The sequence below is a fragment of the Orcinus orca genome, chromosome 20 (genome assembly GCF_937001465.1).
Source record: "Orcinus orca chromosome 20, mOrcOrc1.1, whole genome shotgun sequence".
Taxonomy (NCBI): Eukaryota; Metazoa; Chordata; class Mammalia; order Artiodactyla; family Delphinidae; genus Orcinus; species Orcinus orca.
The window spans coordinates 30,732,897-30,748,783 of NC_064578.1; the positions used below are offsets into that span (position 1 = coordinate 30,732,897).

Sequence of the window (15,887 nt, forward strand, 5' to 3'; positions counted from 1 at the left end):
CCTTTCCTTATATGCTGCCATCCTGCCTTGTTTATCACTGTATATCCAGTACAAGGTGGGCACTCAACAAATATTTATTGAATGAATGAAACATTGCAGTCATGTGATCCTCAAGTCGTACTGCTGTGCTTTACTATGCCTTTTAAAAATATTTTCATTAAGCCAATCAAGTTACCAATGAATGAAATCTATTGAGGCTGGTCATGTATACACATAAGTAAAACACAGACGATAATATCAAAAATCTTAGTTCTAACACAGGTGTTTAGAGCTGGGTGTTGTCCAAAGGCTACTTAATATGTACCAATCCTAGAAGAAGAAACTTTGCTTACCAATCCTACCCTCTTTTACAGTTTCTCATCAATCACAACCTCTCTTCACTTCTCTGCGCCACCCCACCCTGACAGAGAGAAGCGAACTAAGTTAACAGTTTTGAAACAGTTTTGATATGCGTGAACATATCTACAATTTCTGAATTCTAACTCCAAATATAGTCTAATTTTTCTTTCTTTAGTTTGATTTTGCTTTTTAACATAAGGAAAATCATTTATCTACTCCATGGCTGGTAATGAAACCCCCTTGGCAATTACCTGTTAGATTTGTCACACCCAATTTACCACTTCCAGCAATTATAATAAGTAAAGCCCAAATGTGAAATCATTTAAGCTTCCTCTCCTTTTGGCTGGTAGGATGCCCTGAGTCCCACCCAGAGGAGCCTATCACTGCCAACACCTTGACAGCTCACCTATTTTCAGGTCTGCTGAGATAGGACTGCCAAGTCAAGGAAGAGGAATCCTGGAAAACCACAAATGCAACTCCCTTGTTCCACAAAAAAAGGATTTACCCTTGAACATCTCCATGTAGCCAACGCCGCTCAATTTATATGCTGGCATCTAGTCAAAGAGATAACCCCCATACGTGAAAAGACACAAGGAGAGTCAAATGGGGCTATTACCAGTTCAGGGATTACTGTTTGATGTCTACATTCATTTGTCTACATGACTTCAAGGACTTTTCAGAGCGTAAGTGTTCAGACAGCAAACACATGATCTGACTGTTCCAGAGGCCCCTAGAACAGAAGCATGTACTGAAAACAACATACAAATCTTTGAGGAAGAGGAAATGTGATTAATGTAGAACGTCAGGTCCGGGTTCTAAGACAAGTACTCACATTTACCTGTAAAGCAGAGGTATCTAGCTAGACTGGCTGCTCATTTCAACTGCCTACGGAGTTACTATTTTTCTGTACAGCTTCCAAGGCCCCAGCCCAAAGGGATAGGGTCTGGGTACCTGTATGTGTGTGTTGTTTCTGGGATAAAGTGATGATCTACCATACTTAGAAACTACTGATCTATAGAACCTAAAACGTGAACTCAAATACCATCAGAAGCCAGGCAGGTGAGTAAAAGACACAGGAAATAATGGAGCATGCATTCAAATTATATTCAGAAAAAAAAAAATACTGCAGGCCAAATTTGGCTGGCTGCTCTTGACTTTGTTATTTCTGTATTTAGACTATAACTTCTTGAAGCTAGGCACCGTATCTCATTCATTCCTGGGCCTGTTAGTGTCTGACATACAGTAGGTTCAATCGACGTTTGCTAAATTACTGATGAAAATGAGGTGAAATCCCAACTCTTCTGATATTATTAAAAGAACTGCCAGGAAAACTCCTTATTCATTCATCCAACCAAAATTGATTACACATCTACTATTCATGTAAGGCTCTAAGGATACTGAATTGAATAATATAGACAAGATTCCTGTCCATGTGGGGTTGATGTTTGGGGCAGAAGGAGAAAGAGAGAGGGAATAGACATTCATAAATAAGGCAATTTCAGACAGTGATGTTACTCAGCATTACATGGCTGCATTTAGTCTCAAAGGTTGTTAAACCACATGGAAGACAGTGGAGGGTAGTGGTTTCAGAGGAGGTGAAGAATACCCTCTTGATGGGGGTAGAGGACGAAGTTAGGTGGAGAGTTTCATGCCCTGACCTCTGCCACCACACCAGTTGACTGACCTTGGACAAATCACTTAATCGATCTGGAGGAATTAGATTAAATGGTCTCTAAGACTTTCTAGCCCTATGATTTTATATTCCACATTCTACGTATGAGCAAAATTTCACACGCTGTGATGGTCAGGCCCAATCTAGTGTCCAAGTACTTTCAGGTCCCACCCCTCAAGGGTTGGCTCATGAGATTTACACATTAGTATAAATCAAAGATATTTTCTAAGCGTTTCCTGACTCCACCTCTACAGTTTACCTAAGGCAAAAACCACAAGCTCAGATATTTATTGCCACAGTGCAGTGGCTACTGGCATGCCCAGACGAAGTTATGAAGCTGGCACTATCACCGGCCCTAGGGCAAAGGAAACCAAATATCAAGCTCAAGGTGATTAAGCAATTCAGAAATTAGTTAAATTCCCTCATTCAACAAACATTAATAAGAGACCGCAGGAAGCAAACTGGTCTGGCTCCTAAGGAGAAAAAGCAAGCGCGTGTGCACACAGACACGCTCTTCCCATAACCATAAGGACCCTGGTCTGCTGCAGACATGCTTAACCTGGGTTTCAAAGGCTCCATGAACCCTACGAAATTAAACGCCAAATTCGGGGTGTATGGGCATATTTCTAAGGAGAAAATCCATAGCTTTTATTAAATTCTCAAAAGGGTCGATGATGCATACTGAAGAAAGACACTTGAGGCAAGGTCTCTCTTTGAGTTGTCATGCAAATCCCCTTTATATAAACAAGGAAACTGAGGTTTAGAGAAGTTAACGTGCCAAGACGCAGCCCAGAAGCGGCCCAGCGAAACCTGAACCTTGATCTGACCGTGGCCAAAGTCTGTATTTTTTCCTGCGTGTCATGCACTCTCACACTGTTTTCATGGCTTACCAAAAATAAAAATAAATAGAAAAAGGCTGTTTAAAAGAATGAGTCAGTGAAGCCCCCAAGGACCATCATCATGTTCTGTCAGGGGCAAAGGCAGAGTCCAGCCCACAATTTCCTAGAAGCTGCAGAAGCCAACATTTCCATTTCTCAACTTCTGCCTCCGCCCCACTAGGATAAGATGACAAAAGAAGTACAAGAGCCCAAAGTAGGGGTTTATGATTTCAGAGATTCTTTCCCTGAAGAAGTCAAAGCACATGAATCTCCGCAGGCGGTCCAATCCCAAGGTCACTGTCTTGCACATCCCCAAGGCAGGAGTCGGGTAACTTTTTTCCACCCCTTGAACTTGGTGGGTTTGTGTATATCTCACCTTCTGAACTTTCCTCTGCGTTTAACGCTTGGCCTTGACCCCTCATATTCACAGAAACGGTTGTTTTCATTTCATGAGTCATATCAGGATGTATAAAAAGGCAACCTGAAAATCATGTATCAAACACGACAGAATTTGGAGGAAAGAAATATACACTAATGTTCTTTGGTGTAATGGACAGAACTTGGTCTTTGGAATCAGGATTAACCTTGGGTAAGTAACTTTAACTGTCAGAACCCTGATTATACAATTTCTAAAATAGGGATAATGATGTTTCAGATTTTAATAACCAACAAATTTTTGGTGAGTGCCTACTTGTGCCATGCACTGTCCTAAGCTCTAGGGGTACATTTGCAAATGTAACAGATAAGGTTCCTTCCTTCATAAAGTGTATATTCTAAGTGGAAGAGAAAAATAGCCAAATAAATAAATATAAAATCATTTTAATAACACTAATCACATTAAAATAATAATAGCTAACGGTTCTTGGGCATATACAATATGTCAGAAACTATTATGTCTTGACTTATTTAATTCTCATAATGGGGGGACATAAGATTATTATATCCATTTTCTAGAGGAGAAGACTAAAAGGTTACGTAACTTGCCCAAAGTCACACAGCCAGTGAGTGGCAGGGCCAACCAAGACTGAAACCCAGACCATCTGACAGCAGCAGAACCTCATTCTACACCTACACCAGGTAAATTAACGCAAATAAAATGCACGACACAAACAGAGGGAAGTTGCTGTAGCTTGGCTGGTCAGAGAAGCTACACTGAGCAGGTGTCATTTTAGGTAAGACACAAGTCACAAAAAGAAGCCAGGCCCAGAGTAAAGATCTAAAGAGAGTGTTCCAAGCAGGAAGAACAGCTGGTGCAAAGGCCCTGAGGAACAACCAGGCTGGGACAGAAAGAAGCCCAGCGGGTCTGAGCACAGTGGACGTGTTTGGGAAGTGCGGTAGATGAGTTCTCAGATACAGGCAGAAGCCAGGTGGCGTGGGGCGTTGTCAGTCAGAGCACAAAGATTTCACTCTGTGCTCAATGGGGAGTCATGGAAGGGCTTTAAGTGGGGAGGTGACACAATTTGATTTACATTTTTAAAGTCTGAGTCCAACTGATGTGTGGAGCAGGAGAAGGCTGTGCAAAGTTGAAGTGCGGAGACCAGTTTGGGGGTATGGAAGTCCAAGCAAGAGATAAATGATGACTTGATCTATAGTAGTAATAATAAAGGTGGAAAAAGCGCACAAGCTCAGGATGTATCAGAGAGACGCCATGAGGATTAGACGAGGATGGACAGAACACCTAGTAGAGTATCAGACACACAGCAGACATTTGCATACGTTAATTACCTTCCCTGTCTAACAGTAATGAGTAAGAGGCTTGGGATAAAACTATAAATCATACCCCAAATGACTAAGCCTCCCTGATTCCCCCGCCCCAATTTCTCCAAAGAAGCCCATAGCTCAGAGAGTACCCTGGGAATGCACCAAGTTCAAAACACAATGGAGAATTGATCTATTAAAGGAGCTGGACTGTTAAATTAAAACTGTTTCTGTGTGCCAAGCTGAAACACAAAGGAACTAGTCTTCTTCAACAATAAAGACCAGTTAAGAGGAGACTCCAGTTACACAATCTCCTCCTCTTCACCGTGAGGCACTTAGACAGAATTTTTTTTTAATAGAAAAGACAAACTCTTGAGTAAATGTAATAATTGTCTCAATAATGTGCCCCAACCACCCAAGAAGTTAAAAAAAAAAAAAAAAAGGAAAAAAAGAAACTGGAAAATTGGGATTCTTCTATTACAGGATCGGTTCATTGCTGTCTCAAGTGTAGGCTATATTCACCCCAGCGATGGGATGATGCTATTTTCAAGATCTGACAGCCTGATAGCAATTCAAGAAGCAGAAAGATTACCTTCTAAGTATTAAAAAAAGAAAAAGAAAAGAAAGAAGCAAACAAGCTAATACAAAAATCAGAAGCTTGTCAATGAGGTCAACTGACTGAAATAATTTTCAGATGTTGCCCAAAATAGGTTCTTTTTAGAGAAGCCTTGCCTCAAAAATGTCCCAAACAGGCAGTCCTATGGTGATCTCAGTCATCTCAAACACAGCACTTATTATATATTTTTCTCTAACAACAACAAAAACCACAACCAACTGATCTAAGGTAAACATTACTAATCACCGAAAATAGAGAATCTCCCTGTGCTTCCTAAACTCAAAAAACTCAAGCTCCAGGAATTAAACCCTCAGCTGAAAGCAAGCCCAGAAGAGGAGAGAAATTTTCTCCTCTGCATTGCCTCACTCAGGCAAAGCTCCAGAGTGGAGAAGAAATTAGCCTTGAAGCTAAAACCCATAAAATGGGACTTCCCTGGTGGCGCAGTGGTTGAGAATCCGCCTGCCAATGCAGGGGACACAGGTTTGAGCCTTGGTCCAGGAAGATCCCACATGCCATGGAACAACTAAGCCTGTGAGCCACAACTACTGAGCCCACGCTCTAGAGCCCATGAGCCACAACTACGGAGCCCACATGCCACCACTACTGAAGCCCACGCCTAGAGCCGGCGCTCTGCAACAAGAGAAGCCACGGCAATGAGAAGCCAGCGCACCACAATGGAGAGTAGCCCCCACTCGCCACAACTAGAGAGAATCCCATGCGCAGCAATGAAGACCCAATGCATCCAAAAATAAATTAATAAATAAAATTTAAAAACAATAAAACCCATAAAACTCTTATTCCGTTCTTTGAATTTTTAACCATTCAAATCTTCTAACTGCTCTAGCGCAATGGTTCAACAAAAGATCTGCAAGATCAATACTATTTTCATAATACTATCATTTGCTTTTTACACTGTGTTGACGTTTGCACAGATGGTTCAAAAGAACGGTGAATAATGCTACAGGTACCTTAGCACAAATCAAGCCAAGAGCACCAAATTGCACTGGTAATCACTGTATTCTTCACACCATGCAGTCCAGTAAAAAGAGAAAAGTGAGCTAGTTTCACGTGAGAATGCCCCTGATGAAGCAGTAAGAAAATATTAACTTTATTAAAACTCATATGTGAAGTAAGCTGTCTTTCTTTTTAGTATTCTGTGTGACAAAATGGGAAGTATACAGAAGCACTTCAAAGTAAAATGGTTGTCTCAAAGAAAAGTACTTGTGTGATTATTTGAGTCGTGGACTAATAAACTAGCCACTTTTTTCATGGAACACCATTTTTACTTGAGAAAATGACAAACAAAACATGGTTAGTCAGACTTTATAATCCGGCAAACATTTTCTCAAAAATAAATGAAGCAAGGGACTTCCCTGGTGGCGCAGTTGTTAAGAATCCACCTGCCAATGCAGGAGACACGGGTTCGAACCCTGGTCCAGGAGGATCCCACATGCCACGGAGCAACTAAGCCCACGCGTTCTAGAGCCCGTGTTCCGCAACAAGAGAAGCCACCGCAATGAGTAGCCCGTGCACCGCAACGAGGAGTAGCCCCCGCTCGCCACCAACTAGAGAAAGCCGGCGTGCGGCAACAAAGACCCAACGCAGCCAAAAATAAATAAATTAATTTAAAAAAATTAATGAAGTGAGCCTGTCATTTCAACTGGCCATATTTGCTGCCAATGATGAAATTTGAGTTTTCAAGCAAAAATTGGAAATTTTGAAAATCTGTATTTCTCACCTTGCCCTTGACAACTTCCTAATACTTAAGGACTTTTCTGATAAGATCAGTGGTGATATTAATGAATGTGACTTTTGACATTGTATAATGAAATGTGTCCACATGTGCAACATCTGCATAATTTAGTGAACCAGTAATTCTCCAGCTGACTAAAGCCTGATGTTACAAAATCATGCATGAGTAAGAGATCCATCCAAAGTGTGAAACAGATCAACAGGCAATATAACAGAGGAGGAAAAGATAATTGATATGGTCTCAGACTCTACGCTGCAAATAACCTTTAAGAAACTATGACTTGTTGAATTTTGGTGTAATATCAAAGAGGAATATTTACTTTTCATAGCGGAAGAAGCAGTTAATATACTCCCCTTTCCATCGGTGTCTGTGTAAGGCTGGATTTTGTTCATATACTTCAACCAAACCAACACACTGCAACAAAATACACCTAATGAGAAGCCAGCTTCTATTAAGCTAGACATTAAAGAGATTTGCAAAAATATAAAACAATGCCACTCTTCTTGCTAATTTTTTGTATTGGAAATATGTATTTTTCATTAAAATATTATTTAGGTTAACATGTGGTGGATTTTTTTTGCTATTTTTAATAAATTAATAAATATGTCTATATTTTTCAATTTTAGTTCCTAATATGGTAAATATCAATAGATACAGCCCATGTGAACAAAAGCTTTTTGGGGTCTTCAACAATTTTTAGCAGTAAAGTCAGCCCTCCATATCCATGGGTTCTGCATCCGCAGATTCAACCACAGATCAAAAACGTTCAGGGGGGAAAAATTCCAGAAAGTTCCAAAAAGCAAAATTTGTAGGTTATATACAAAACCTATGCCATTTTATATAAAGACTTGAGCATCCTTGGATATTGGTACCTGGAGGGGGCCCTGGAACCAATCCCCCACAGATACTGAGGGCCGACTATATAAGTCTAAAAGGCTCCTGAAGCCAGTAAGTTAAGAATTTTTGGCTTAGAACAAATATATAATAGCTGCCTTTTTCACACACACACCCTGCACAAACAAAAAGCAGAAAGAAGACAAACTGAATTTCTTTGGACTCTATTGTGCAATTTACTTAAGACCCATGGGCCTTGCTAATTTGCATGTCTGATTTACTCCAAATCCTTTCCTCCTCCTACTCTCTGGCAAGAAACCACAGATAAATTCCATTGCTATTTCACAACCCCCTGTTAAGCAAACTGCCATGCAGTGGTATAGACATGGAGCTCATCCAGCCTGGCAAACAGGGAGAAAGAGCTCCAGGGCTTTCCAGCCAAGGGCCCTTTTCAAACATTAAATCCACAAAACACGGCATTAGCTTGCTCAAAGCAAATAGTTAATTTGTCCTTTCACAGGAAATCAAAAGCACAAAATCACACAGCTAGAGCACTGCTTCAGCCCCCGCACTAACCCTTCACCATCCCCCTTTTCCCAGACAAGTAAATGTCTAAACCATTAAGAATCAACAAGTCAATCAATCCATAAAAAATATTTATACTGTCTACATGGGAAAAAAAAAAAAAGAGGATATATATGGTCACAAAAAGAAAACTAACAATACCAGTATAAAAAAAAAAAAAAAAAAAGCCCAAGTAAACTGTGCTATGTAAGTGTGAAGAAAGGACAAAATAAAAAATAAAAAAAATACGCACCAACATGACCAAGTGCATGAACAAATGGGAAGAAGAAAGTAGAAAATTAAATACAGGTACTAAGCGTGGCAAAGCTGAAAAATTAGTAAAGGACAGGATTCTCAGACATCAGCAATTGGACCTTTTGGCTAAAATTCCATTTCAACAGGGGGAAAATGGAAGATGACATTAGAATGATAGATTGTACCCAGATTATGGAAGGTCATGAAAGTCAGGCCAGCTGGTCTATCCTACATGTAATAAGGAGTCACAAAAAGGCTTTTGAGAAGGACAGGAACACAATGGAAGTGTGCTATTTTATTTGCTGTTTTGTTTTTTAAACGTTAATCTACTAATAATATGGTCTAGTTAAAAGAAACCAAGACAAGAGGATGGGGCGCCAGATAAGGAGACTAAAAAGCACAGACAGACATGAGCTGGGCTTGAACAAGGAGATGGCGATGGAAATGAAAAAGCACCAAGAGCTACATCGAGGTAGGTAAATCTGGAACCTAATCTGGTGCCAAGAGTATAAAAGAAGGTGGGACCATACACAGAAATAAAGAGGTCAAGGTCACTAACAACACATCTGCTGAAGGCCTACTAAACTTCTTGCTGTGCTAGGCTATAAATGAAATACTGATTTGGAGGTAAAGATATGAGATTTTAAACATGCCGAGGGAGAGGGGTATGGATATGATGGACTGGCACGCAGCAGCCTTCCAATGTCCTATCACGGTGCCTTCCTATGCTGCAGAGGATGGAAAGCTAAAAACTACATTTCCCCTTTGCAGCCAGGGGTTCTGGATGAGGATACGGCTCTACCAGTTACAAGGCTCCGTATGAGATTTAGAAGGCAGAAATAAAATGGAGGCCATCTTCTTCCTGTTTTGACTCTTTCTGTAGGCTACACAGTCGTGGAAACATTGAAGATTTCTGCAACAGTATTCCAGGATCTGGCCAATAGCTTTGAGGTTATCCAATGGCTTCCTGATCCCTGGCCTTCTTGAGTGTGACAGATTAGCAGTCCACCTGGTAGGCCAGTCTGTTTCAGAAGGCCACCTCCAGAGGTTCAGCCTTCCATTTCTCTGGTCCTCTCAATGACTTTGTAAGAATCTATTTCCCTATCTTACATGATTTCTGCTTCCTGCAACTAAATGCAGACACATTAAGTGGGTTTAAATAAGGGCAGAACAACTAAGTGAAAGTATTTGATACATCGTTTTTAAAATGTAAGTAAAACTTGGGAACAAAGCCAGACTAGCCAGCATAGAAACTAGGTATTACCTGCACATATGCAGCAGTCAGAGACCCCAGACTACGTTAATCCAGTCTCTAAGATTTCCACAACTCATCTTGGGAATCAACAAAGAAAAATCCTCTTAGCTTTCTTAAGGAATTATATCAACATCTTACATTTATCTGGAGCTTCGAATATGAGTAAAGCCATTTTGAGGAGTTTTCACTTCATTTTACCTGGCAGAGGATACCAAAAGGGTGGGTATCATCATCTTAATTTTTAAAAATGAGAGAACCAAAGCACAGAGAAGGTAAACAATCTGCCTAAGGTCAGAGAGGTGGCAAGTTATTGGTCCAACTAAAGTATTTCCTGCTTTCAACCTATTTTCTCTTGTTTGGTCTTCTGTCAGTTAGCTCTAACCATGTCCTAAAGTAAATGTTAAAATTGTTGGTGTGGAAATATTAGGAGCCTAAGAGGGCTTGTAAAACCGCAGAGAATTCAATGGGGCCTAACTTACAACCATGGAAAAAATTAAAATCCCATGTGTAATTTTCTTCTCCAATTTTAACCTAAAATGTGGTGTCTGTGGCAGACCCACTGTTCCTATGACACACTTCCAACACACACAGTCTGGGTAGCAAGTGTCATCCAACCATTCAGGCAGCTAGTCATTTATTTTCCTATCATTCTAAGAGATGGAAAATTAACAGTGTTGTGTTTACAAACCGTCACTGGGCTATTACATAAAAGCTCAAATATGTTTACCTTACTCACACCTCCGGTATGAAGAAGCTCAAAAGCAAGTTAATATAAACCGATTCTGAGCAAATGTGCAGAAAGTAGCCCTGTTAGAAAGAGGTTAAGCTTTGACCTTCCCAACTTTTCCCGCAGAATGTACAATCCATCACGTACAGGGAAGATGTGAGGTGTTGGTAAGTACCCCTGTTAGTGAGAAATTCTGCTAATTATTACACCAAATAAGCATAGTTAACAGGCCATGGCCACAAGAGGGCCATGTTTCAGGGTATTAAACAGCTGCGTAGGGGTGGAGATGAATATATTACACTATGCCCTCTACCAATAAAACAATTTCCCTGACACCTAGAAAGCCAGTCGGCTGAAGCAATAACACAAGGGTTCCAGGACTCTGCTATGTGAAGAAACGATGCTTCAGTGCCATCTAGTGACTTGTGCCTTTTAAGTTGCAGAGTTCGGGCAACTGGCGATACCTTTAACCTAAGCTTGGAAGTACGAAAAGGAAACAGGAATAGAAGATATGGAATTTTGAAGGCCTCTCAAACTAAATACTTGCTTTTTAAAACACACATATATTCTTTTCTTTTCTTTTTTCCTCCACCTCTGGAAAAGACAGCAGAGGGGTAGGAAATTAAGACCAAATAAAACCAAAGGCCTTGAACCCATAAGGCAGATACAAAAATTAGCACACTCTACGTAATATATTAGCATACTCTATGTAATATATTAGCATAATGCAAATAATTTTTTAAGAAGGTAGGAAAACTTACCAATCTATAGAAAGAGTTATCTGACAATACCTTTGAGGAGTTCCATTCCACCCTCTGACCCAAAATTACCTTTCCCATAGAGACTGTTTCCAGGCTGTTGACTTCTAACATTGTACCAGCTAGTACACTGAATACTCCGTGCAAATATAGTGTATTCCCAAAACACTGCCACAGAAATCCATTTCTTTCTCATGCTAATGGTGAAAAGAGATCTGAACTACATTGCTGCAGATACAGTAATGAACAAAAGCAAAGTCACTGTCTCCTGGAGTTCACATTCTAATAGAGGAAGGTAGACAAAAAAAAAACAAGAAAATATGTACTATATCAGATGATGATAAGGACATCAAGAAAAATAAGACAGGGTAAAGGCATAAAGAAGGCCATCAGGCAATGAGATGGACAGTGCTATTTTAGGGTAATCAGGGAAAGCCTCCTGAGAATGTAAAGCTTAAATAGAGACCAAAAGGAAGTGAGGTAACCAGCCATGTAAATATCTGAGGGAAGAAAGTTCTAAGAGAGAACCGCAAGTACAAAGGCCCTGAGGCAGGAAGCAGTTGCCTTGTCTAACAACAGGATGGAAGGGGGACACATCATACAGAAAGCCAGAAGGGTTTGTGGTTGTTTTTCTTTTTTTTTTTACTAGCAGTTTCATTGAGATGTAATTCACATACCATATAATTTGCCCTTTTAGAGTTTATAATTCAGAATGTATATGCACAGAGTTATGCGATCATCACCACAGCTTAATTTCAGAATATTTTCATTACACCAAAAAGAAGCCCTGTACCATTAGCAGACACTCCTCATTCCTCTCTCTCCAGCCCCTGGCAACCACTAATCTACTTTCTGTCTCTATGGATTTGCTTATTCTGGATATGAAATCATATAATATGTGGCTTTTTGTCACTGGCTTCTTTCACTTAGCATAATGTTTTCAAAATTCACCCATTTGTAGTATGTGTCAGTACTTCATCTTTTTACTGCTAAATATTCCACTGTATGGATATACCACATTTTGATTATCCATTTATCACTGATGGACATTTGGGTTGTTTCCACTTTTTGGCATATTGGCATTTTTGGCATTGTGAGTGATGCTGCTATGAACTTGCACGTGTGAGTTTTGTACGGACATAAATTTCCATTTATCTTGGGTAACTAGGAGTGGAGCTGCTGGATTATAACATTATGAGAAGCCATAAAAAGGTCTGAGCAGAGGAATGATATGATGTGAATTTTTTTTTAAATACTTGCTTTGGTTGCTGCACATAGAGAGAGGCAGGGCAAGATGCAGGGAGACTACTCAGGAAGTCATGGCAAGGATCCAGGAGAGAGATGCTAGTAGCCTGGAGAAGAATAGCAGAGGCAGGGGTTGTGAGGAGTGGCTGGATTCTAAATACACTTTGAAGACACAGGAGACAATTTGCTAACAGTTAAGACATGGGATATAAAAATGAGAGTCAAGGATGTCTCTGAGATTTTTGGCCTGAGCAACTGGAAGCATGAAATTGCCATCCACTGAAGTGGAGATGACTGTAGGAGGAACAAGAAATATGAGTTCACTTCCCACTCCCTTCCTGGAGGGAAGTTCCCCCCTGCTCCACTCACAGGGGTCCCTGCAATGCCTGATCAGAAGCAACAGCCCTATTTCTTATTTTGCCTATGCCTTTCAAGAAAGTCTATACCATAGCTCCAACCTACATCAAAGTCTCTTCTGAGCTATTCTGCACATTTTGTTTTTGTAATCAACAAATCAAATTCCAATTGGCAGGACTGAGCAAAAAAACAAGAACCAAAAGCTACTGCAATGAAATAACCCATGACAGGATCCATCATAAGAAGTGGTTTTTGAAACTACATTTCCCAATTCCCTGGCAGTCCAGTGGTTAGGACTCAGCACTCTCACTGCCAGGGGCCCAGGTTCGATCCCTGGCTGGGCAGCTAAGACCCTGTAAGCCACGTGGCACAGCCAAAAGAAAAAAAAGTATTAAAAAAAAAACCCTGGGCTTCACTGGTGGCACAGTGGTTGAGAGTCCGCCTGCCGATGCAGGGGACACGGGTTCGTGCCCCAGTCCGGGAAGATCCCACATGCCGCGGAGCGGCTGGGCCGGTGAGCCATGGCCGCTGAGCCTGCACATCCGGAGCCTGTGCTCCGCAACGGGAGAGGCCACAGCTGTGAGAGGCCCACGTACCGCAAAATAAAAACAAAAAAACCTACATCTCCCAAATGCCCATTCAGAAGTGCCTCACTTTGGAAGAACAGGAAAATTTAGGAAGAGGAAACCATGGTCCGAGAGGCCAGGGATGACTCAAAAGGAAGACCAATCCAACCCTAGCCTTCAAACATGACTGGCAAAAAGAGAAGGCACTTTTCCTCTCTGTCATCTCCAAGACCAAGAAGCTGGGTTATTAAATGCAGTATAATTTATGTTCTTAGATATCACAGCAACAAATATTTTATTAGAAATGAAGGGGGTGGAGAGAAGAGCCTAAGGGGAAAACACGAGTTCAAAATGCAAAATGTGTTTAGTCAACCCCATCACATACCTTTTCAAAGCAACTAAAATGTGTCGCCATACACTAAGACTCAACAGCAGGACTGTTTTAAGATCATCTAAGCCATGATCACTAATACTTTTGAAGGCCCCATCTCAACAGCCAAATAAACATATTAAGTTGTACCCATATGTCACATTAAAGTTTCTTTGCAATAGAAAAATGAGGGGATTTTTAACATTTTCCATTTGAATTCATTGGGCTTTGAGAAGCTCATTTATGATTGACTATAATCTCAACAATCATCGGGCATACTTGGGAATTCCTGAGAAATCAGAAAATCCAACTTACAAATTAATCTCAAATTTAATAACATTTGATGAATACTAAATGTAACAACTTATGGAGCTGACAGAGGCTGCCTTTAATAAACACTGAATGAAACACATATTCATTTCAATTCTGCAATTTTATGTTTGTAATTTGGAGTCAACGCATGTTTTTCAAGTCTTGTACATTTTTACAGACCCCTGAAAAACTCTGGGGCCGAGACTGGTAGCTGCTAAGTTCTGGCCAACAGAATGTGAAAGGAAGTGATGAGTGCCATTTCCGGGTTTGGCCCACACAAAACTCCTAAGCACTTTTCTGCATGTTCTCTTCCCCTTCTGAGTGGCTAGAAGGGAGATAACCTCAGGTGACCTTACAAGCAATGTACTGAAGATGGCAGAACCTCCTCCAGCCTGCATCATTTAAATGAACGCATGCAGGAAGCCATCCCATCAAGCCATTTCCCTACTCATTACTGTTACATCAGCAATAGAAATACCTCAGCAAGAAATAATTTTTATTATGTCCAAGCCATTATACAGTATTTTGATATGATTTTTGTTACAGCGGTAACCTACCTTAACTAATATAAATCCGCAAGGCTAGACACAATGCCTAAACATCCCGTAGATAAATGACCCTGTTTAATGATTTACACCTTCATCTTTTTTATTTGTGCAATTACTAATTCCTAATAAAAATAATAGCTAACACTGTATAGCAGTTACCATGTATTTCGTTTGGTTCTAAATGCTTTATGTAAATTAACTCATCTGACCTTCATAACAACCCTCCTTGTACTTACTATAATTATCCTTACTTGACAGATAATGATACAGATCAAAAGAAATTAAGTAATCTGCCCAAGGTTACACAACTAGTAAGTAGCAGAGCCAGGACTCAAGGCCAAGTAGTATATGGAAGCAGCATCTATGCTTTTAGTCAGAATGCTATAAACATGGAGAAAGATGTAAAAACTTGAATTCCAAAGTAGCTTGATTTTCTTCTCTCTCTTGCACAAGAAGGCAAGATAAATGGGCCAACAGAATATTCAATACTACTCCTCCATGTTTGTCCCATACATGTTCATTTTTAACCTTCAAGAGGACTTCAGATAACTCAGGACAGTTATGATTTGCTCTGTCTAAATCCTGACTTTAAAAAGCCATCCACTGCATCTGTGAGTAGATGGATCCAAAAGTCAGTGGAATTATATACTCACTGGCATGAAAATGCAAGTATCTCTGGAAGCAGCTAATAAGTAAATCTGTACTCTTCCAAAGAAGCAAGGATTAGCTTCATTGTGGGTTAAATTAGCTGAACATCAGAAAAGGACATCCAAAATAAACAGTCACGTGCTGGTGGTAGCCAGGGGTGATGTGACCGAAGACACACTTGACGAGGAATTCCAAATGTGGTCGTGAACATTTTCCTGATTCAAAGTAAACAGAGAAATAAGGCAAGTTTTGACATGGACAAGCCATTTGAGATCATAAAAAAGCAGCAGCCTCACCAACAGGCCACAAGTCTAGATTAAATGTGTATTTCAGATGACTCATGAACCACCCGCAATATGACTCTGTACTCATGAGCCAAACAGAGGCCATTTCTCCACTTACGAAGCTGCCTGTCCATTCCACCAACGTTCTGCTGCACAGATTTGCCCCTTTGTGCAACAACCAGAGAATTTAAAAGAAGTATAAGATCCC

At 40.4% G+C, this 15,887-nt stretch overlaps 1 protein-coding gene across 5 annotated transcripts in view; it reads right to left on the reverse strand.

Annotated features, from left to right (window-relative positions):
• Nucleotides 1-15,887, reverse strand: part of FTO (FTO alpha-ketoglutarate dependent dioxygenase) — a 373,881-nt gene that overhangs the window by 303,248 nt on the left and 54,746 nt on the right. Inside the window, exon 1 of one of the 5 annotated variants that reach the window (XM_049702734.1) lies at nt 15,401-15,421. The exons of the other annotated variants lie outside the window; for them this stretch is intronic. Within the exon in view, the coding sequence (XP_049558691.1) occupies nt 15,401-15,406 (6 nt within the window). The 5' untranslated portion in view covers nt 15,407-15,421. Of the gene's footprint in view, nt 1-15,400; nt 15,422-15,887 lie in introns of those variants that run through there. 5 annotated transcript variants of the gene reach the window in all.